Raw genomic sequence first — 22,534 nt, 5'->3', positions numbered from 1 at the left:
CAGAAACCTGACGGTCTGAAGCTCGTCTCCTCCGTCAGACCAATGTTGCTGCATGGCACCGCTCTAGCGGGCCACGTAGTGCCTAGCCCGGCTATTTAAGCCGACCACCGACACCGAAATCCTACCCCCTCTACATTTTCCTCCGCCCGTCCACCGCCGCCGCTACTTTCCACTCTCCATCCGCCATCACTAGTAGTCATGCTCCCACGCTGCAGGATAAGGGCCACCCATTTCTGACGCTGGAGCGCCGACTGCAGCTCCTTGAGCAGATCGGGGCAAGGCACGGAGCCCGGATCGCCGCGGGACTACCTCCGAATGCAGTGGATCCGGAGGAGGAGTTGGAGGAGGTTGAGGGGGAGGTTGAGGAACAGGAGCCAAAAGAGGATGTGGGGGACACCGGGGACACGGATCTGCAGCACGGAGCAACATGCCATCCTCAATTCCCTTCGCTCAGAGTCGGATGCGGAGGCGAGACGCCGTCGTCGGCAGGAGATGGAGGTGCGGCATGCCGCGGAGGAGGAGGAGATGTTCACCTACATGGATGAGGGCGAGCATGAGGAGGAGGAGCCGGAGCCCTCCTATGCGCCCGCCCACCCGACGCATGACACCGACTTCGTGGATATCTCCGACGACGAAGATTAGCTAGGCTAGTACGTAGGATTTCTTTTGCATGCTTTGTATGGATCCAGGGGTTGAATATATGGGATACTTGAATGCAGAGTAGCTAATTTGAGGCGTGACTGGTCACTGTCTGTGGACGCGTCCGGTTGCGTTCGCAGGCGTTTGAAGATCCGGATTTGTCAAGTCCGACTGTAGATGCTCTAAGGGTCCATATGAACAGCGCACTAAAACAACAACCGCCGTGATAAAGAGACACGTAGATCGGAAGGATCCAACTTGAAGACACAGGGACGTGTCGAACAAAGATTGGATCTGTGCAATCCACCAAAGACAATCACCGACCAAATCTTACGAGATTTGCGGAAGACACACCTCCACATGCTCTCTAACGATGCTAGAAGCATCACCGAGATAGAGGGACTAGGTGGGGAAAATCTTATTCCATCTACAGGGAGCCGTTATCCTCTCGCCTTCCTAACCGTTGTAGTCCGTTTGTACTTGTTTTTTTTTTTAGGAATTGTACTTGACTTTTGATGAAAAAAAAGGACACGCCCGCAGTACGTAGCAGGGCCGGACTCGGAGCCTTTCGAGGGCCTGAAAACACATACTAGGAAACCCAGCCCACGCTGGTGCGCCCAAGGTGTATAATTGGGCCCAACTTCCGCCAGACACGCCCTCTCTTCCCGCGGCTCTAAGCCCTAGAACACCCCTTGCTTTTGGTCCCTGCTCCCCCCGCCGGCGATGGCCGCGCCGCCGGAGACGACGGGCGCGCCGTCCCCGCCGGAAGGGGAGCACAAGGGCAACGCGGGCGTCGAGGTCTGCTGCTTCGAGCAATCTGCAGAGGACTTCTCCAGAGCGGTACGCGCCATCTCAGAGCTCGCCGCCGGCGAGCCCGAGCCGGGCTTCCCCGACGCCGAGGCGGAGCGGCTCGCCTCCTCGATAACGTTCCTCAGGTGAAGACGCGCTCTCCTTGCTCCCCAATCACCGCGATAGAATCTGGCAACTTTCAGTTGTGGGCTTGCAAGCCGTACAGCGGCGTCAGCAATTAATGGCTGCTTCATCGGTTGAACTTTTTACACGTGGCGCGTGACGGAGATGTGGTTGTGCACGTACGGTGGAGCCTGGAACGTGGAACCTCTTTAGTTTTGTTGATTGAATGATTGATATGTCGTTTGTGCGGGAGAATTTTGTTATGGTTTGTGAATTTGGAGTTTATGGCACCATTACAAACGATAAATTCTAGTCGTCATGTTCTTGCTATGGTAGCATTTATTCCTTGCTGTTAGTGTTAACTAGAATTCGTCTGATACAGTCACCGCATGTGATTGTGTTGTTATCAGCTCGTTTTTGTCTGATAAGAATGGTACCATGAGACCTGTTGTGAAAATTTAGTAAGTTCAAGTTTATTGTTAACTGATTGATTATGACAAGATCTTTTAAAGTCAATGGCTGGACGCCTGGACACTGGGAGTTTTCGGCTTTTTCTTGATCTACAGTTGTAGTAGCTTTCATTTTGGATTTAGAAAGAACAGATTTATTGACAAGGCCACTTTTATTGACTTGGTATGGAATTAATTTGAGCCTTTTCTGCTAAGTAGTAGCACATGCTCATTGGAGATTGCTCTGTTTCTCCATAAGTTTAGCACATTGTGAAAAGTTGCAGTTGTTGCATTGGCAGTATACCTAATTGGAGAGCACAAGATGTCTTCTTGTTTCGTTTTTACTAGCTTACTCTGTCCTTCCCTGTTTTCGTATTTTAGTGTTTTTTTGGATTACTCAGAACCCATTCTGCTTGACATTTAATCAATTGTTATCTTCCCAGAGAATGGAAGCATTTTAATTATGAGCCAAAAGGTGTAAGTTTTACTTACGGCACTGGATCAACTTCATCCAGAGATGACACACATGAGATTACCTTACCACAATTCTCGTCTGCATCTGTTCCTCAGGTTAGTAGAACTACGGTGCTAATTTCTGAGTCTAAAGTTCCTGTTATAACATTGGAGGGAAGCTTTCTGCTGATTTCTTGGATCACATCAGTGCAAATCAATGCAGGTCACACACTTGGAAGATGGGAGGGATAATAATACATACAGGTATTATTTCTAGAAGCTAGACTGTTTCAACTTATTAGAATCTTCTTATTTTGTTATATGATTCTCCCTAAGTTTGTTGAGGAGAGATACATTACGATTTAAGTTCCTCAGTTCTGGTTATTTGGAGTATTGAAGTTATGACCCAAGATTTTTCCATAGCCCTGTTTATGTAATATTTTTGTTTGTCTGCTCACAATTCAAAGGTTGCAGCACATGGACTGTTAAGCAGGCCAGTCCCTATTCTCATCTTGTTGGTGAAGAATTTTCTACGAAAGTATAATAATTTTCTTGCTGTTTCACACGTAACATGACCTCAAATACACCTTTGATAAGTACCCTTTCGAATTATATACCAGTAAAATAATTTAAAATGATTAGTGCTATGGAAGTACTTTCATTGACCAATATATGAATACCATTTTGTTCTTTGGTGTAATCAGTGGTCAAGTTTTAAATTCTGGACTGCATACACAATAAAAGAACAACTATTTGAGAATGAAAACAATATTCTCTTGGTCCAGGAGTAATCCTGCAGAGTGAGTTGGGTCATCAAATGTCGCCAACCCATGCAAGGTTTTGCTGCTTTTGGGGGATTTGTTAGTATAAGGGCGGACCTGGCGCAGTGGCAGAGTCCCTCCACTTGTGACCTGGAGGTCCTGAGTTCGAACCAGCCTCCTTGCAGAAATATTATGCAAGAGTAAGGCTGTCTGAAATTCCCTTCCCCACCCCCACCTTGTGTGGGAGCTTTCAGCACTGAGTATGTCCTTTTTTGGGGGGGGGTGGCGATTTGTTAGTAGGTTAACAGTGAAGTTACTTGATGAAAAATACCATTGCACTTTCATTAATTAATTTTCAGCATTGTCATAAACTGATGATATGTGGATACAGTGCTAATTATGACCTTATTTCTACTCTTCCAGTTTTCTCTGTTACATTATCCATATGACTGTAGAGAACCATGCTGATTGAACTGTGATTAAATCTCTTAATTGTTGCAGCTCTGACTTCATTTTATTCGCTGGAGGGAATGTTTGGTCGTTGGACTGGTGCCCGAGGTTGTGCGACAAGCCTTCTTCTCCCGTAAATTGCGAGGTTGTGATCAACTGATTCTGAGCATGAACTAGTAGCTCTTTTGTTGCAAGTCGTGGCTTCAAAAAAGTTTATGTTGTTCACCACCAAATTTAGCAATGAGAAAAATGTCATCATCTATTTGCTTGGCATGTGGGTCACAAGCCCACATTTCAATGGCATATTGATTCGTTTTACTTCCAAAAAACCCGCCAGACAACCGTTGCAGTGCTTTTCTCAAGTGCATCTTTGCATGCAGGCTCATTGCTAGGTTGCACTTGTTTTCAGTGTCTATGAATAGTACTCCCACCGATCCAAATTACTTGTCGCTCAAATGGATGTATCTAGACGTATTTCAGTGCTAGATACATCTGTTTGAGCGACAAGTAATATGGATCGGGGGGAGTACCTTTTTTTACTCGCAAGAATTTACTGGATTTACAAGGTATTTTATTGGTCTTAGAATTGCTGATCATGTTCTTTTATCTATTGCAGTATCTTGCTGTTGCTGCTCATCCTCCTGGTTCTTCTTACCATAAAATTGGTATGCCACTGATTGGCAGAGGCATCATTCAAGTTTGGTGTATTGTAGCACCCTTTGAAGAGGCACATACTGATCAGTCAATGCTTGCATACAGTAACAGCAATCGTAGAGGAAGGCCTAGAAAAATACCAAACGAGAACAATTCAATTGAGAGTTCATCAGTTCCTCGAAAACCAATAGGGAGACCGAGAAAGATAAAACTGACGACTGGGGATGATTGCACAGAACCTAGTAGTCTGAAAAAACCAAGGGATCACGCAGAACCTAGTCTGAAAAAACCAAGGGGCAGACCAAGAAAATATCCACTGTCAGTTGCCAAAGCGGTAGATTCAACAAAAAATAGCGGAAGTCCAGGTTCTAGTTTTGTTGACCCTCTTGTCACTTCAGGAGTTATTCCAGGCGATCTTGCATTATCTTGTGCTATACCATCTGTGAAGCCTGTGGAATCAGCTCCAAAAAAAGGCAGGGGTCGACCTAGGAAAATCCCAATTGACAAAATAAAGTGTTCGCCTGACACTGAATGGACAGAAGATATCTCTAGAGCTCTAATATGCTGCACGAAACCAAAGAAAAAAAGGGGGAGGCCCCGGAAATATCCACTCCCAAGCAGCAGCAAGCATGTTTCTGGCACTGATACTGAATTTGAAAGAGAAACTGGATACACGGAGTCTAATTCTAATTTAAGTCTTGTTACAGTTGATGCAGAACTACCAGTTCCATCTTCATCTCTTACAATTTGTGGGAAAAGATCAAGAGGTCGGAAGGGTAGAGGACGACCTAAAAAGGAAACAAATCCTTGTGCACTTTCTTCGTCAGTGGTTTCTGGTGTCCAATCACAGAGTAGGGAGACCATTTCAAATAATCCAGCACACTCTGTTGAGAATCATTTGCCATATGGACACTCTAGTTTGACAAGTGAGCTTAGTTCGATTGGCATGCTAAGATGTGATGGCAATGTGCACACAGGCCCCACTTTAGAAGATTCCTTGCTGCCTATGCATATTGCAGCTAAATCAAATGGCGAGGAATCAAGTGGTAGTAGGAGACGAGGACGTCCTAGAAGGAAGACACTTTCAAATACAAACAGTTGTTTATTTGCTTCTGGTACCGAGTCCTCAAAGGCGGCTGCTACAATTACCAATTCGGACAATCCCATGGCTTTGACCAAGAGTGACGGTGAAGCTATAGCAAGCGATCTTGCTTCAATTGGTTCGTTGAGGTGTCATATAGGAAAGTGCAATGTCAATATGAGTGTTGTATCATCTGATGCCACATCACCAACACATGGCTTGTGTAATGCAAATTACAAGGAAAAATTAAGTGCCCAACATAGAAAGAAGTCTGTTTCAGTAGAGTGTAGTTCTTCAACTGCATTATGCGGCAAAGAACAAAACAATCAGACAACTCCCCAGTCAAATGATAATGTGGCCTCAGTCCAAAATTGTAAGAAAGAATTAATTGTCTACACCAGAAGGCGTGTACGAGGACCTACAAAGAAACCTGCTTCAAATGAGACCTGCTCACTAGCTCTTAGTGGTGACGCGCAGAAGATGGAGAGATCCTCCATGTATATCATGCCAAATAATAATTTGTCTTCTGTTGAGAATCCCAAGCTACTGGGTTCATCTATAAGTGAAGACATGGCTAATGAGGCTGGTTTGGTTGGATGTAAGAGTGCACTTGCTAACCATGAAGTTGTGGAAATGAATGATAGTGAAGCTGCCAACAAAGTTGTGCCTGTTCCTTCTGAAAACAGTGCCCAGATCATTGTTGTGGAAGATACAGAAGTAGTTCCATCCAAAGAATCAAGTAAAAATGATATTATTACTTGTGCAGAAAACTCAAACTTTTCTGCAATCCCCAAAGGCATTCATCTACCAAGGGTCGTCTTGTGTTTAGCTCATAACGGCAAAGTTGCTTGGGACATCAAATGGAAGCCTCCTTTACCAAATCAGTCAGAACAGAAATCACATTTGGGTTTTCTTGCAGTACTGTTGGGAAATGGCTCACTTGAAGTGTGAGTACATCCTATGCTTGACCACCATTTTGAATTGTTTGGCCATCACTTTTTGAATATCACCACTTATTATGCACTTATTCATTATTGTGCACAGATGGGAAGTTCCATCTCCAAGCATGATCCAGAAAATATATTCCTCTTCTTCAGTGAAGGGCACCGATCCTCGCTTTCTAAAGCTGCAACCTGTATTTAGATGTGCTAAAGTTAAGTGCGGAAACATACAGAGGTATTCCAACTTTTACTTTCATCATTTTTCTATTAAAACTAGATGGCAGATTTAAATTTTCTGTCAAATTCATCAGCATGAATTTTCATTTTGAAGTCATTGCCTCTTTATAATGGTAAACAGCATTCCCTTGACAGTTGATTGGTCGCCTTATCCTCATGATATGATATTGGCAGGATGTCACGATGGAACGGTATCTTTTCTGCCTGTAGTAAATTATTTTCTTAGTTTAAATCTGATACCTGCACTGTTTGGTTAGTAGGTGCTTTGCTGAAAGTTTCGTGTTTCGATTTTGATGTTCCAGGTTGCTTTATGGAAGTTCTCTACAGACTTGCCATCACAAGGTATTTTATTGGTCTATTACCTCCCTTTTCATAGGATTTCTGTCACTTGCGCCATTCAGATGACATGTCTGACTCAGGAACTGCTTACTTCACATGTTTAAAGAGCAAGCTATTGGAATGCCTGAACTGCATATCTCTTGTTTATTTCTTTTTTGTGTTATATTAACCAGTTGTTCTCGTTATGTATAGATTCAAAACCTTTTATGTGTGTCACTGCTGAATCTGTTCCCATCAGAGCCCTCTCGTGGGCACCATATGTAAGGTACTAAGCTGTGTTATACTTCTGTTCCATTCCAAAAGATAAACACTAACTTCTGACTCCGTATCATTTTGACAGTGAGGAAAACACAAATATCTTCGTCACTGCTGGAGAGGATGGCCTAAAATTCTGGGATTTAAGGTAGCATAAACTCTACTAGGAACTGGAATCAATAACTCAAATTTTGTTGTGGAGGAAACTACTACTCCCACCATATCAAAATATAAGACGTTTTTGTAGGCTTGTTTAGCTTACAAAAATGTCTTATATTTTGGTACAGAGGTAGTATTTGCTAACCCATTTCGGGTATATTGCATATATGGAGTTGTGCTGAGGCTTATCTCACTAGTCATAGTCAATATAATTTATTTTTTGGTTAAATATTTCACCTAGGAAGGTTTTTCCAAACGAATTGACTGCACTTTGCAATTTGAGAACCACGCATCTTTTGTGTGCTGTTTTGCAATGATAACATTTGGGTCAATAAATGAAGGTGTGTTTAATCTGCAGAATCTGTTATCCTCACATGAACAAATACAGCACACCTTTCAACGAAAAACATCGCCATTTAGTTGCCACAGCCCATGGCCGTTGTCAAGTTTTATGAAAATTTGAAGCGGAAGCAAGTAACCATAGGTGTAGCAGCTACTATTGAAGAGCACTTTTTTTTGGCACCAGCATAACCTTAATTGAGTACATACTGTCAGCAAACAGTAATATGATTGCTGGATTCACAATCTTTTCTTGCTTTGTTTTTTTTAATGAGCTGCAATGTTTGAATACTGAAATGCACCTCATATAACTCGTTTGTTGCAGAGATCCATACCGTCCTCTGTGGGAACTAACCACTGCCCCAAGGGCTGTTTTAAGTCTTCATTGGTTAAAGGAGGCTAGGTAATGTTTTGTGCCATTTGTGGCAAATTAATCTCATTCCGTTTGTAGTAATGAGTCCTGTTCCTTCTGGAGTAAATAAATCTTGCAGACACTAATGTACTCAGCTTCCTTCATTACATGACATTTACTTACCTTTCATCACTACCCAGTTGAGGATAGTGACTTGGTTTTACCTTGTTTTTCATTTTACCCTGTCAGTGAGAAACTAGGTAATTTCTGATGCACATATACATGGCTCATCTGATCTGTGTGATATGTCAGCATGCTAACTTGCTAAGGTAGATGTGTAGCTTATAAAAACTAATTAGTTCCTTTAATGCTTCTGTGTCCTTTACATTTCAATCTGTATTTAGTTTTTATAGCTTATAAAAAACATAAATGATTTTATCTACTCATGTGTATTCTACTCCCTCCGTCCCGAATTACTTGTCTTAGATTTGTCTAGATACAGATGTATCTAGACATGTTTTAGTGTTAGATACATCCGTATCTAGACAAATTTAAGACAAGTAATTTGGGATGGAGGTAATATATTTTTGTGCAAGGATTGCCCCTTTATTGGGAGGATCTATTGCATTACTTGATCATTGGCCCAACAAACAGTGATTGTTGCCCTAAACATAGTGAACATATATAGGACTCGTGTGGCTTGTAATGTTTGGTTTGAATTATTAACACTGAAGTTCACCTCACTTCTTTTTTTGCGTTCATTCATGATTACGTTTAGGATTCCCTTGTTTGCAGTGGTATTGTTTGTGCCTACTGCCTAGTAAAATACACTGGTAAAATCTGTATGTGCGGAAAGTTCTATTGAGCTCCCAAATGGGGCCTTACTCTGTATATATATGCAGGTTATAGATATTTTCTGTCTACTAGGTTAATAACATTAACTGTTGCTATCTTTCATGTTCAGAGGTATTGTCATCTCACTGGAAGATGGCACATTGAAGTTCCTCAGCCTACCTAGAATTGCCAATGATGTTCCAGTCACCGGAAGGCCATTTGCTGGGACTAAAACTCAGGGCGTTTCTACTTATCAGTTGTCAGAATATTTGATATGGAATGTCCATGTCTCAGAAATTACCGGTACATTTCCAGAACCATGCCTAACCATACTCAATATCCGGCCTAAGTAGTATGCAGTTACAAGTTACTAAGAATTCTTGACTTGTTTGTCTAGGGCACATCTAGATGTGCCCTAATTATTGCACATCTAAGTGACTCGGTCAAACTAGAAAGGAAAAGACAAAAGAAAATGCCTGCACGAATCTCTGTGTAAAATCAATGAGATAGGACTTAGATGTGCAATACTTAGGGCACATCTAGATGTGCTTTAGCAAAACTGTTCAGGGAACTATCTGGAATCTGGAAACACATTATGCGGGACTCTCCATACACTGTTGTGTTAAGTAAATGAATATAAAGCTTATAATTATGTTATTGCGGCATATAGTGATACTTGAACAGCTTATTAGTTTAGTAATATTAATACCTTGTATGATATTCTGTTTTGGACACTGGATCACCTTTTTTGTGATACTTATTATGTTAATATATATTTTTCCTACATTTTGGACACTTGATATTAAAGATATATAAATGAATCTCTATATAGAAGCAAGGGAGAATGACTAGCTTCTTGTACAATATCAACCTTAAGCACATATTGGTGGAATCTTATAATTGCTATGATCCTTAATTTTGCCTACATACAGGTTATGCGGCTTATTGTGTGGCAGATGGTACTGCTGTGCGCTTCCAGGTAAACCCGCTAGCCTGTACTCCATAACCATGGTCATTTTCTACCTCTGCTTGTCATACAGAATCTCATGTGTGCTAAACAAATATTGCACGTGTAGCTTACTTCGAGATTCTGGGAGAAGGAACCTGGGAGGAACCGTGTGCCCTATTTCCTTTGTGGTTCGCTAGCAGAGGAGGGGACAGCCATTAAGATTGGTGGAACATTGCAAAGCCCTCCTATGTCAAACGTTCCTCTGGTTGCAAAAAAGGGCCCAAAACCATGCCAAAAAGTACCTAAAGCCCACGATACACAAAAAGAGCAAGTACTAACCCTCACCAACTCAGGTAAAAACTCTCTCCATTTTGCTGCAACTTGTATCGTTGCCTTACTGCCTGACATGCCTGGTGAACTACCCTGCAGAACATGTAGATCCAGAACCCAGAGAGGGCCGACAAGATGGACCTGATGAAGGCCAAGAGACTCTGGTTTTAGCTGATTCTCTAATGCTAGAGAATGGTGGCACATGCAATGTCCCAGCTGATGAAGACACTAAAAACTTTGAGCTCTTCCCTCCCAAAGCTGTAGCGCTGCATCGACTGAGATGGAATATGAACAAAGGTAGCGAGAAATGGTTATGCTACGGAGGCGCCGCAGGCATCATTCGTTGTCAGAGGATCTAAAAGGCAAGCACAATTGGGGAATGTTCGCCGCAACCCAGGATCATCCGTATGTATCCACCTACACAATAAGCTGTCGCAGCATCTGCTGTTACTTGCAGCAATATATGGTATGTTTGTCCGATTCAACCTTTCAATGGGTTGCCATTGCGGATTTCCAGTTACGCACAGTTATACATAACAGAGCTATGTATCTTAGGAACTCCAACAGATCCTTGTAGTTTAGGAAAGTTCAGGCAATATGAGCTACCAGGTCCTGCATATCTTGGGCTCAGCAAATCATAGTTCTGAGAATATTAGCAGCTCAGCAACACAATAAATGGTAGGTCTGGAATAAGTGCGGGCTAGGCGCCCGCAACTTCTCTGAACCTGGTGCAAGTTGTAACTGAGTTTTTTTTTCCCTGTAAGGCACATATGTACATCTATTGTTTACGCAGTCACACAAATTCAGCAATGTCGTGCCAGTTGTAACATGGACAAACTGAACAATGTCGCACCAATATGTTATAGATGAATAATGGAAATCAGGAGCCATTGCTTTTGATCAAAAGTTGCATGATACTTGCATCATGTAAACTTAACAGTAGAACTCATGTGTCTTCTGCTGCTGGGGACCCTGTTCATAACAAGACCAATGGCAATAGTAATTTGGTTTTATATTAATTTCATCGTTGTTCCCTTCAGGAACTTCAGCATCAGAGAAGGCATAAAACATGTGCAATGCTTTAGCAAGAAAAAGGTACATAAATAACAGTTGGGTGAACCATACATAGTACTCTCCTCTTTTTGTGATGATGTCTGAATACATAAGTTTCAATGAACTACAAAAAATTCAAATCCTAATGTACAGCATCCTCTCAGAGTGGTAACCAAACACAAGTAATTACTGGTTCGTGTAATACCTAATAAGACCCCTGATTTTATTTCGGCATCACTTGTGTCAATATTGTTAGTAACCTTGTATATACACATGATCAACTCATAAGTTCTCTCCCTCAAAAAACTCATAAGTTCTTAGTCACTCCAGTTATCCTCATCAGCTGCAAAACCCTCTTGCCGCTTGTCATCGTCTTCCTGCAGATATTTAGCAGCGTCAAATCATCAAATTTACACGTAAACTTTGTACTAAATTCCTTCTCAAACTCCCATTGGGAGAATATTAACTCACTAGAAAAATGCAAAAACACTGCATATGGTGTCAATAGATAGATTTTATACCATTTCAGTCAAAGCAGGAGTCGATGGAGACCACACAAGAATTTGTCGATCATTGCTACCAGTATAGAGTTCCTGCATTCTCGAATATTTAGGAATGGAATACACGTTGAAACACTAAAGCTTAGAGAGGACAATAGAGGGAAAACTTACTTGGTCTTGTGAGTTATAGTAGCAGCAATTTACATGGTCATAATGCCCACGGAATGTTTGAAATGTCGTACCAGACCATGTATTGTATGCCTAAGCAAGTATAATACTTAGACGTGAACTTCAAAATGCAGAATGAAGCCATAAAGCTGGGAAAGCAACAGCATACCTTGATGCTTGACATGCATGGAATGAAAACAAGTGATGGATCATCAGTGACAGCTAATTGTAGTGGCTTGCTAGTTTGCAATCGCATGGCTTCAAAATTGACCAAAGTATTGCAGCCTGAATCGATATCCCAGAGTCTTAAACGAGAATCAGATCCTGAAGAGAAACGATAACCTCTTCTTAATAACAGGCTTAAGCTTAAATTATCATCGTTGCACTGCATGCCAATTTCAGGCATAGCAGCAGATAACCAATAGAGAAGAAATTAACTCAACCTGAGCTAAGAAGGTGCATCCCATCTGTTGTTGTTCTTAATCCTGTAACAGCACCATAATGAGCTGTTTTATGATTTTGACTGGATGACATACCGGGATGCACTTTCTGTTGCGTATGTCCACGTACCATGGTTAGACTTTTGCGTAGTGCTTTGGACTGCTTCTTATGATTGCCTGTCCTCTGCTGAACTGAGTAACTCTTTGATGAAGATGAACGTCCTAAGTTCTTCTGATGCTGCTTAAGACGAAAAATATATATGCATTGAAGATGTCAACTAGCAGATGTACTTGCACGTCATCAACCATCTTTCGGACACAACAATGAACAACACAAGAACCTAATAATATTAATTATCTCCCATTGTACTTGCATGACATCAACCATTTTTTCAGGACACAACAATAAACAGCAGGAAGGAACCTTGTGTAGAGCAGCATTGATTATCTCCCAATGAAATGCAGATCCCATCTTTTAAGAACTAGAGCACTACACTGATCCATACCATATATATATGATGATGCTAAAACAATGACATAGGCCTAGGACATGAATATATACCAGATATCCGCTTGTACCCTTTTCTTGCAGGAAAAATCCACTCCTACTTGGAGACCTAACAGTTTTGGAATAGTAGCCAGAATAATAGCAAGCAGTTCTGTATTAGCCCTGCGAGCAAATATATTCTGAAGAAATAACCAAACCCAGAAGCAGATAAAAGTAAAGGATGACGGCAAGCATACGTTGTCCGTGGTGCTATCAATAATGGGAGGCCGTCTTCCTAGCTGAGACCGTAACTGATCAAGGACAAGGAAGCATCCAGCTCGTCTTATGTCCCAAAAACGTATCGCCCCGTCGCAGCCACCACTCATTAGGATCCACTCGCTTGAGGTAGACCACTCCAAAGACATGATACCATCTGAGATGATCGATGAGGATAAGCATAAAAAACAAAACAAGAATGGTGTTTCATCATCACACTAGCAGGAAGGGACTAACCAAGATGACCGGACAACGTGTGAGTAAAGGCTCCGGAAGCAATATCACACAAACGGACCTGAACGTCTGCGCTTCCGGTTGCGATGAGCATATGCGTTGTTGCAATTGGGGACATTGCAGCACTGTACACTTTTCCGGGCATCTTAAAATCCATGACCACCTAGGAAAAAGAAAACCAATCCCAGAATGACCAGAACATCTGAATCAACACCTCAACGGGGCAAAATATTAAGATCGGCATCAAACAAAGCAAAACACACATACTTGACTGGAATTGGTATCCCACACTTTGACATAGTTATCGAAGGAGGCCGTGACGAACAGCCCGGTGTCCACAGGATACCAGATGGCCTTGGAGACGGTGAACTTGTGGCCATGCTGATGCTGCCTGTCCACGAGCAGAATGCTCCTGTGCTTGGCTATGAACCCGGCCTCGTACTCCGTCGCGTCCTTGAGATCGAAGACGGCGGCCGACCCGTCCGACGCCCCCGAGAGCAGGTACCTCCCCTCTGTCAAATCAACCTGGCCATATTGTCAAATTACGAACGCCGGCAACGTCGATTGACGCATCCGCACAGAAGTTCGATCTCGCTAGGCGCAGTTTCTCGACGCATTAACACGCAAAATTAATAGTACCGCTGATCTGTGCGCTACGCGCAGCTGATGCGGGGGCGGCGGGCGGGGAGGCAGTGACAGGGGGCGATTGGGGGAGCGAGGGGGAAGAAGGGGACCTGGAGGGAGTTGACGGCGCCGAGGTGCGGGGTCGCGATCTCCTTGCGGTTGGAGAGCGCGAGCGAGGCAGCGCGGCGCGAGCGGGCGAGGGCCTCGAAGCGCCGCGGGCGCAGCTCCCCGCGTTCCCTCCTCCTCACCTCCTCCCACCACATCCACTCGGGGCGCGCCGCGGTGTATGCGCTCTGCGGCGGCGAACGGCGACAGAAGTCGGGCGCGAGCGAAGGGGGAGGGCGGCGCGAATCGGGCGCCTGCTGAGCTGACCGGTGAGGTAGGGGACTCAATTGTTGCCCTTCCATTAAATTCAGCGGTTATATCCAGATGTCAGGGGTGTACACGTGTCCTCCTATGGATGTGATGAAACGATTGTAAACAGTAAATCACTACTACTTAAAAAGAACGTAAGGTTCCCGTTTCACCTTTCTTCTCACCACCCTTTTATCCAACCTTCAACGTATATGATAATCAATCATCTTAGTTTATTTACCTTCTGAACAAATTTCACTTTACTTTACTTATCACTATCATACTATTTAAAAAGAACATAAGGTTCCCGTTTCACCTTTCTTCTTACCACCTTTTGTCCAACCTTCAATGTATATGATAATCAATCATCTTAGTTTACTTACCTTCTGAACAAATTTCACTTTACTTTACTTACCAAACTTCTAATCAAAATATAAGGTAATTTACGGTCAGAATTTGATGAACATTTATTTACACAATTGCATTATTATTGACAGGTAAATCACAAGCTAACGTAATAAAATATTTATATCCCGTTGCAACAAACGAGCATTGTTCTAGTAACAAAAATAGATGGATTGAGTGTGTTCTTTAGGCTGTTGCTAATGTATGGGTGCTTAGAATAGCTTATCAACTATACTCCTCAATGCATAGGTGCTTAGCTTATGGTTGCTAAACTTGCTTCATTTAATGATTTAGCAACTAAAGCTCTTCATGTATTGGTGGGCTTCCTTTTTTAAATGTTTTGCCTAGGTTCACGCGCTTAGCATTATTTCTTCATGGGGTTACCACACTCATCTCTCTTCTTTTAAATAACTTACCACATCAGATTTTTTACCTACCTGGAAGACTTAGCATATGTACAAGGTGAAGTACTGGGAGGAGCGTTATTGATGATAACAAAAACGGAATAGTAGATGGATTAAGCGTGTTCTTTGCTCCCTGGAAAAAGAGTGTTCTTTACTAATGATCACATGTGTTTTAATTGGTAGTTGTCTTGTATACTTCTTTAAAAAGACATGAAAAACAGGAGGTGTGACATGCAATCTTATATTTTTGTGTGTATACTATCTAATCGAAACATTTTCACGAGAACCTTGAGAGTAAGATGATAATTGAACGAGTTAATACTCAGCAAACGACTCCCGTTGATTTTGTGAATCTCAAAGTCGTCACCTAACAATCCCACGAGCCTAGAAGTTTCATTCTCTTGAATCGCAACCTCCTCCCCTACGAAGGAAGGATAGCAAGTTCAGCAAAGGGCCCGCGACAATGTTCACGAAAGAAGGATATCAAGTTCACCATGATGCAATGGATCGACCTTTGAGGGAGTCCTGGACTAAGGGGTCCTCGGGCGTCCGACCTGTTAGCCATGGGTCGGACTGATGGGCTGTGAAGATACAAAGACCGAAGACTTCACCCGTGTCCGGATGAGACTCTCCTTGGCGTGGAAGGCAAGCTTGGCGACTAAATATGTAGATTCCTTTCTTTGTAACCGACCTTGTGTAACCCTAGATCCTCCCGGTGTCTATATAAACCGGAGGACTTAGTCCGGAGGAGATACATTATCATAGCCATACAAGCTAGACCTCTAGGGTTTAGTCATTATGATCTCGTGATAGATCAACTCTTGTAATACTCATATTCATCAAGATCAATCAAGCAGGACGTAGGGTATTACCTCCATAGAGAGGGCCCGAACCTGAGTAAAACATTGTGTCCCCTGTCTCCTGTTACCATTGACCTTAGACGCACAGTTCGGGACACCCTACCCGAGATCCGCCGGTTTTGACATCGACATTGGTGCTTTCATTGAGAGTTCCACTGTGCCGTCATCAAGAGGTTCGGTGGCTCCTTCAACCATCTACAACGATGCTGCCCAAGGGAGAGTTTTCCTCCTCGGATAGATCTTCGTGTTCGGCGGTTTCGCTCTGCGGGCCAACTCGCTTGGCCATCTGGAGCAGATCGAAAGCTGCACCCCTGGCCATCAGGTCAGATTTGGGAGCTTGAACTACGTCGCGGACATCCGTGGGGACTTGATCTTCACCGGATTTGAGACCGCGGCTACCACTCCTGGCCACCCCGAGGGACATGACCTAAATCTGTCATCGGATTGCTTCCAGGAGACAGCTCCCATAACCGCTCTGGCCTTAGATCCGGAGCAGGCTGCGCCATCCAAGGACGGGAAGCTCAACCCCGCTACAGAGGCCACAGATTCCCCGACGTTGGAGCCGCACATAGACTTGATCTCACACGTTACCCGTGCCACCGGAACTCCGGACTCATTTCCGGCCGTAAGTTCCGAATCATGTGAGCTCGCGGACGCCGAACTTGATCGTTTATCGATCTTCGAATTCAGCGCCGCAGACATCTTCCAGCACTCGCCTTTGGGCGACATGCTAAACTCGTTAAAGAATCTGTCCTTGGCAGAGGACTCACAGCCGAACTATATCCGGTTCGAACTAGGGGCTGACGATGGAGAATTTTGCTCCCCACCCGCCACCCACTTTATAGCCACGGTCGAAGATTTAACCGACACACTTGATTACGACTCCGAGGACATCGACGGTATGGACGACGATGCCGGAGAAGAAGAGGCCCAGAACCCACCGTTCACCGGACGTTGGACGGCCACTTCCTCGTATGATGTATACATGGTGGATGCACCAAAGGAGAACAACGACGATGACAAGGAAGATCCAGCTGAGGATAAACCTTCCGAAATACAATCCAAGCATCGGCGTCAGCGGCGCCGCTCTAAGTCACGCTGCAGTAAAGACAGCAACATCGGCACAGGAGAAGATGACACTCCAGAAGGTGCCGAAGACAACGAAGACCCCGTTGAAACAGCTAATGAAAAAGATGAACGGGAAGATGGGCATGTTAGCCTTCGTAAACAGGCCACGCACGAACCCATAAGAGTTCAAACCCGTGAATATAGAATCATACGATGGAACCACGGACCCCGCGTTGTGGATCAAAGACTTCATTCTCCACATTTATATAGCCCGCGGCGATGACCTCCACGCCATCAAATACCTCCCTTTAAAACTCAAGGGGCCAGCTTGGCACTGGTTAAACAGCCTGCCTGAAAATTCTATCGGCGGCTGGGAGGACTTGGAAGAAGCCACCAGACGTCGATGACTTAATCCACATAGTTCAACAACTTGGAGAGTCCGCCAGGAAATTCTGGACTAGGTTCTTAACTAAAAAGAACCAAATCGTCGATTGTCCGGATGCTGAAGCCCTAGCAGCCTTCAAACACAGCATCCGCGACGAATGGCTCGCTCGCCACTTCGGCCAAGAAAAGCCAAAATCCATGGCGGCCCTCACGGCACTCATGACCCGCTTTTGTGCGGGCGAGGACAGTTGGTTGGCCCGTAGCAAAAACAATGCAAGCGACGCCAGCACCCCTGAAGTTAAAAATAACAAAGACAAGTCTTGACGTAACAGATACAAGCGTCGAAACAACAGTGATAACACCGAAGAAACTGTGGTCAATGCCGGATTCAGTGGCTCTAAGTCCGGTCAGCGGAAGAAGCCGTTACAAAAGAACAATTCAGGCCCATCCAGCTTGGACCGCATACTTGATCGTCCGTGCCAGATTCATGGCACCCCGGACAAACCACCCAATCATACAAATAGAGATTGCTGGGTTTTTAAACAGACCGACAAATTAAACACCGAGAACAGGGAAAAGGGATCGCAAAGCAAGGACGATGACGAAGAGCCCCGGCAACCGAACATAGGGGGACAAAAGAAGTTTCCCCCTCAGGTCAAAACGGTGAACATGATATACGCTACCCACATCCCCAAGAGGGAGCGCAAGCGCGCGCTCAGGGACGTCTACGCGATAGAGCCGGTCGCCCCAAAATTTAATCCATGGTCGTCATGCCCGATCACTTTTGATCGCCGGGATCATTCGACCAGTATCCGTCATGGTGGTTCAGCCGCACTGGTCCTAGACCCAATAATTGATGGGTTCCACCTGACTTGCGTCCTTACGGACGGAGGCGGCAGCCTCAATCTGCTCTATCGGGATACAACACGAAAAATGGGCATTAACCCATCACGGATCAAGCCCACCAGGACTACCTTCAAAGGAGTCATACCAGGTGTAGAAGCCCGCTGTACAAGCTCAATCACACTAGAGGTTGTCTTCGGATCTCCGGACAACTTCCGAAGCGAGGAGTTAATCTTCGATATCATCCCCTTCCACAACGGCTATCACGCACTTCTCGGACGAACTGCATTCGCTCGATTCAACGCAGTAGTACACTATGCTTACCTCAAGCTCAAGATGCCCGGTCCACGCGGCGTCATAACAGTCAACGAAAATACGGAACGCTCCCTCCGTACAGAAGAGCACACAGATGCCTTGGCAGCAGAAGTACAGAGCGGCCTTCTCAAGCAGAACCTTAATTCGGCTCCCGAGCCCACGGACACCGTTAAGAGGGTCCGAACTACTCTGCAGCAGGATAGCTCGGCTCGTCAGGAGCTCGACTAGCAATCGGGCCTCCTTCTCAGTCCCGATAAAGTGGTGGCATTCGTGCCGCGCATACATAACTACGCACTCAAAATCCCATGGGCATCGACGGAGGCATAGCTAGCTTGTGATCCATAGTACGGCTCAACCGACATCGGATACACATACTTTCACTTTTACTTATTTCCTTTGCAGGTCTCAATCCCACAGGCCCCATCTGGTGTACTGGTCATCGGTCCTCTTGAAGGATAAAAACACCAAGACGGCGAGAAACGCAAACATATGGGGACTTTTTAGGTGATTCCGTTAACGATAACTCTCCCTGTTTTTCAGGACCCACATGCAGCTCTCCCTTGGTTTCGGCATGCCAAATAGCCTGTTGCTTATCGCACTACCTGTATCAATGCGCCTTGACATACTAATTAAATTACAATGAGAACAGTTTGCGGCTGGAGCTTTAGGACCCTAGCTTTTTACCTTTGTACCTTTTCTGTTTTCTTTTTCTTTTTCAGCTCCCCTGTGGATAACCCTATCAGGTAGCACCCGTACACTTTGGTACGTTTGATGTTTGCTAGGGGCTTCATAGCACCCCACATTACGACAACAAAAGTCCGAACACCTTTTATAAGTATAGTTCGGCACCCCGAATTTAGCATTATATGCATTGGCTCCAAATCATGTCTTTGGTCAATAGTTGGGTTGCCTGGCTCCTGTGCTTGCTACCTTATGTTCCGCTATATCGGCTAAGGTAGTAAAGGGAGAACTACTATGATTGTGCCTTGGTTTATCCAAAGGAGCACCTCAGTAGAGAAAGACGAAAACTGACTGTCATGATGCGGCGAGAGCCAGTATGCTGTTCGGAGGTTACAAATCGTTGGAGATTTCTTCTGCATTACGCGAAGGATCGGTACTTCCCGATTAGACGCTTATAGCACTCTAGTTCGGATACTAGGGGCTGCGCCCATGTTTTTATTATAAAACTCCTATGGCTAAGTGAGGGCATTCAAGCCGTATAGTCTGGTTGCCTGGTTCGTTGCGCTAAACAACTCCTTCAAGGACCATATAATTGGATAAAGATTATTTAGATTCCATCCCGAACACCCCCGTACTACCTACGTGGGGGCAGAAGCCGACGACTGGCCAACCCTCAGCTTTCATACAACACGGCCGCACAGGAGGAAAAAATTAAAACATAACAAGCATTATATTACACAACATCGTTGATTCATGTTACATGACATGATAATACGAATATTTTCATGTGAATATAACATCCTTCGCACATTGCTCCGCCATAAGGCAGGATCCCTCTAGGACACCATCAAAATATAACTCAGGACATCGGTGCTCCTTGCCCTCAGGCGGCCCCTCGGTCATCAGCTTCTTGGCATCCATCTTCGCCCGGTGCATCTTGACACGGGCAAAGGCCATCCGGGCACCTTCAATACAGACCGATTGCTTTATGGCCTCAAGCCGTGGGCAGACACTAACAAGCCGCTTCACAAGTCCGAAGTAGCTGCTGGGTATCGGTGCGGCAGGCCATAGTCGGACTATCAGGTCCTTCATGGCTAGCTCGGCCGCCTTGTGCAGCTCGACCAACTATTTCAGCTGGTCGATGAAGGGCACCGGATGTTCTGGTCCAAGATATTGAGACCAGAACAACTTCTCCGAAGAACACCCTTCTTCGGCTCGATAGAACTCAGCAGCATCTGATACGCTGTGCGGCAAATCCGTAAACACCCCTGGAGAGCTCCAAATTCGGGTAAGTAAAAGAAATGTTTCCTTCACAGACTTGCTTTGCATAATGAAAGCCTTACCTGCCGCAATCTTCTTGGCCACCTGGATTTCCTAAAGGGCGCTCTGGGCCTCGGCTCGAGCCTCTTGTGCGCTCTGGCGGGCCTTCGCAAGTTCGGACGCTTGCGTCTTAGAATCACGCTCCAAGGACTCATACTTCTTGACGGCGTCCTGAAGCTCTTGCTGGACCTCGCTGACCCAGGCTGAGGGAGTCCTGGATTAGGGGGTCCCAGAACAGCCGGACTATATCCTTTGGCCGGACTGTTGGACTATGAAGATACAAGAGTGAAGACTTCGTCCCGTGTCCGGGTGGGGCTCTCCTTTGCGTGGAAGGCAAGCTTGGCAATTCGGATATGTAGATCTCCTCCCTTGTAACCAACTCTGTGTAACCCTAGCCCCCTCCGGTGTCTATATAAACTGGAGGGTTTAGTCCGTAGGACAACAACAATCATAATCATAGGCTAGCTTCTAGGGTTTAGCCTCTACGATCTCGTGGTAGATCAACTCTTGTAATACTCATATCATCAAGATCAATCAAGCAGGAAGTAGGGTATTACCTCCATCAAGAGGGCCCGAACCTGGGTAAACATTGTGCCCCCCGCCTCCTGTTACCATCCGCCTTAGACGCACAGTTCGGGACCCCCTACCCGAGATCCGCCGGTTTTGACACATACATTGGTGCTTTCATTGAGAGTTCCACTGTGCCGCCACGATAAGGCTTGATGGCTCGTCTTATTGTCAAGGACAACATTACCTCGGGGGGAGCCCTGGCTGTAGGCCAAACTCTCCGACTGGGCGGCTTCGTCATGACCGCCCGTTCAGCCGTCGCGTCGACAATGACTTCTCGGGTCATCAAAAACAGCCTCCACGTCGGCTCGGGATTCGCCGAGCAGATGGATCCAATAGAGCTCTCTTCCTTGAACGAGCTCTTGGATCGCATCGCCGCCCTGGGAGTCGCAACGGAGTATGATCGGATCAGGCTTAAACCCGACCAAAGGGAGATTAACTCTCCGCCGGTCACCCATCAGATAGCGGTGGTGGAGGAACAATGTAGCAATTCTTCCTCTATTTTGAGGACAACCTATGTCCAGATTCCCGAGCTCTCCGAGCCGGATACCCGTCCATGGGAGGACATGGCCCAAGCTTCGAATCTAGAATCAGACAGCGGGCCAGAACTATTGGGCAACATCCTAGAGTCCGAACTGCCAAGCTCAGAAACTCCTCCGCCCCTGGGTCTCAGATCGGGTCACGGTTCAGACCTAAATCTGCCCACCCACCCAGACTCAAGTGATCTTTCCCACATTAAACAAGATCCCCAAGAGACAGTACATCACTATTGGGCCAGATTCCTCCTTGTAATGAGCAAGGTCAAGGACTGTCGCGAGGAAGACGCAATTTCATTCTTTTGCAAAAATTGCACGGACAAGGGAATCCTCAATGCCATAAATTGCCGTGACATAGCACACTTTGCTGACTTGGCGGCCATAGTACGGAAGTACTGTGCGATGGGAAGCGCCTGGAAAACCCAAACAAAATTCTGGGACCCTCCGACTCTCACTAAACCCCTCGTCTGAACTAAAAGGGTGTACTCTCGTAAGTCACCCGATCCAATTACAAAGAAACAAAAGCCCACTCTAGGGCATAGAACTGTATTAGAGGGATGGCTCAATGGGCCATGCAAAATTCACAGTAAAGCGGATACCATGCCAACACACAGCCTTAAAGCATGTTGGATACTCCGGCAGCTGGCCAAGAGCGGCGAGGATATCCTCATCAACAATACAACAGAGCACCATCCCATGGAAAATAACAATACAGTATTGACAGTCTTCGAGACCTTCACCTCAAATAATAGGCGCAAGCAAACACTCTGCAGCCTTGCCGAAGTCTGCCACGTTGCAGCAATAAATCCATGGAACGACACGGCTATAACCTTCAATGCAGTGACGAACCTCAATTCCGAACAGCCCGAGCACCAGTCGCT

General features: G+C 45.1%; 2 protein-coding genes across 5 annotated transcripts; one reads left to right on the top strand and one right to left on the bottom strand.

The window, feature by feature from the left end:
• Nucleotides 1-1,284: 1,284 nt before the first annotated feature.
• Nucleotides 1,285-11,079, top strand: LOC125545337 (uncharacterized). Of its 2 annotated transcripts, none has more exons than XM_048709248.2 (15): nucleotides 1,285-1,574; nucleotides 2,444-2,570; nucleotides 2,662-2,717; nucleotides 3,716-3,809; nucleotides 4,281-6,346; nucleotides 6,444-6,575; nucleotides 6,699-6,768; nucleotides 6,880-6,919; nucleotides 7,109-7,181; nucleotides 7,257-7,319; nucleotides 7,995-8,072; nucleotides 8,986-9,158; nucleotides 9,788-9,834; nucleotides 9,932-10,157; nucleotides 10,234-11,079. In XM_048709248.2, exons 1-15 carry the CDS (start codon nucleotides 1,363-1,365, stop codon nucleotides 10,491-10,493), a joined length of 3,717 nt encoding a protein of 1,238 aa, XP_048565205.2. In that variant the 5' UTR covers nucleotides 1,285-1,362; the 3' UTR covers nucleotides 10,494-11,079. The 2 variants fall into 2 exon arrangements, with proteins under 2 accessions (XP_048565205.2, XP_048565206.2); XM_048709249.2 differs by having other exon boundaries at nucleotides 1,286-1,574; nucleotides 2,677-2,717.
• A 111-nt stretch (nucleotides 11,080-11,190) lies between these two features.
• Nucleotides 11,191-14,320, bottom strand: ATCSA-1 (Transducin/WD40 repeat-like superfamily protein). Of its 3 annotated transcripts, none has more exons than XM_048709256.2 (9): nucleotides 14,027-14,320; nucleotides 13,560-13,817; nucleotides 13,296-13,455; nucleotides 13,001-13,215; nucleotides 12,299-12,536; nucleotides 12,025-12,179; nucleotides 11,859-11,948; nucleotides 11,709-11,780; nucleotides 11,191-11,564 (listed from the first exon to the last, which is right to left on the bottom strand). In XM_048709256.2, the coding sequence occupies exons 1-9, from the start codon at nucleotides 14,177-14,179 to the stop codon at nucleotides 11,505-11,507; spliced, it is 1,401 nt and encodes a 466-aa protein (XP_048565213.1). In that variant the 5' UTR covers nucleotides 14,180-14,320; the 3' UTR covers nucleotides 11,191-11,504. The 3 variants fall into 3 exon arrangements, with proteins under 3 accessions (XP_048565213.1, XP_048565210.1, XP_048565211.1); XM_048709253.2 differs by having other exon boundaries at nucleotides 13,040-13,215; XM_048709254.2 differs by having other exon boundaries at nucleotides 12,299-12,533; nucleotides 13,040-13,215; nucleotides 14,027-14,319.
• Nucleotides 14,321-22,534: the final 8,214 nt, after the last annotated feature.

Source organism: Triticum urartu, chromosome 3A, assembly GCF_056163025.1.
Source record: "Triticum urartu cultivar PI428250 chromosome 3A, HENAU_Tu73, whole genome shotgun sequence".
Classification (NCBI taxonomy): Eukaryota; Viridiplantae; Streptophyta; class Magnoliopsida; order Poales; family Poaceae; genus Triticum; species Triticum urartu.
This window is presented reverse-complemented; position numbering and strand designations above follow the sequence as displayed.

Bases quoted from the DNA above. Each gene is read 5' to 3' on its own strand.
- LOC125545337 (XM_048709248.2), top strand. From the start codon at position 1,363: ATGGCCGCGCCGCCGGAGACGACGGGCGCGCCGTCCCCGCCGGAAGGG. The intron at 6,576-6,698 runs GTATTCCAACTT...AATGGTAAACAG, and splicing joins AAGTGCGGAAACATACAGAG to CATTCCCTTGACAGTTGATT. The intron at 9,835-9,931 runs GTAAACCCGCTA...TTGCACGTGTAG, and splicing joins GTACTGCTGTGCGCTTCCAG to CTTACTTCGAGATTCTGGGA.
- ATCSA-1 (XM_048709256.2), bottom strand. From the start codon at position 14,179: ATGTGGTGGGAGGAGGTGAGGAGGAGGGAACGCGGGGAGCTGCGCCCG. The intron at 13,216-13,295 runs GTTAGTCCCTTC...CGATCATCTCAG, and splicing joins CACGTTGTCCGGTCATCTTG to ATGGTATCATGTCTTTGGAG. The intron at 12,537-13,000 runs GTTTGGTTATTT...TTTCGTCTTAAG, and splicing joins TTACTTTTATCTGCTTCTGG to CAGCATCAGAAGAACTTAGG.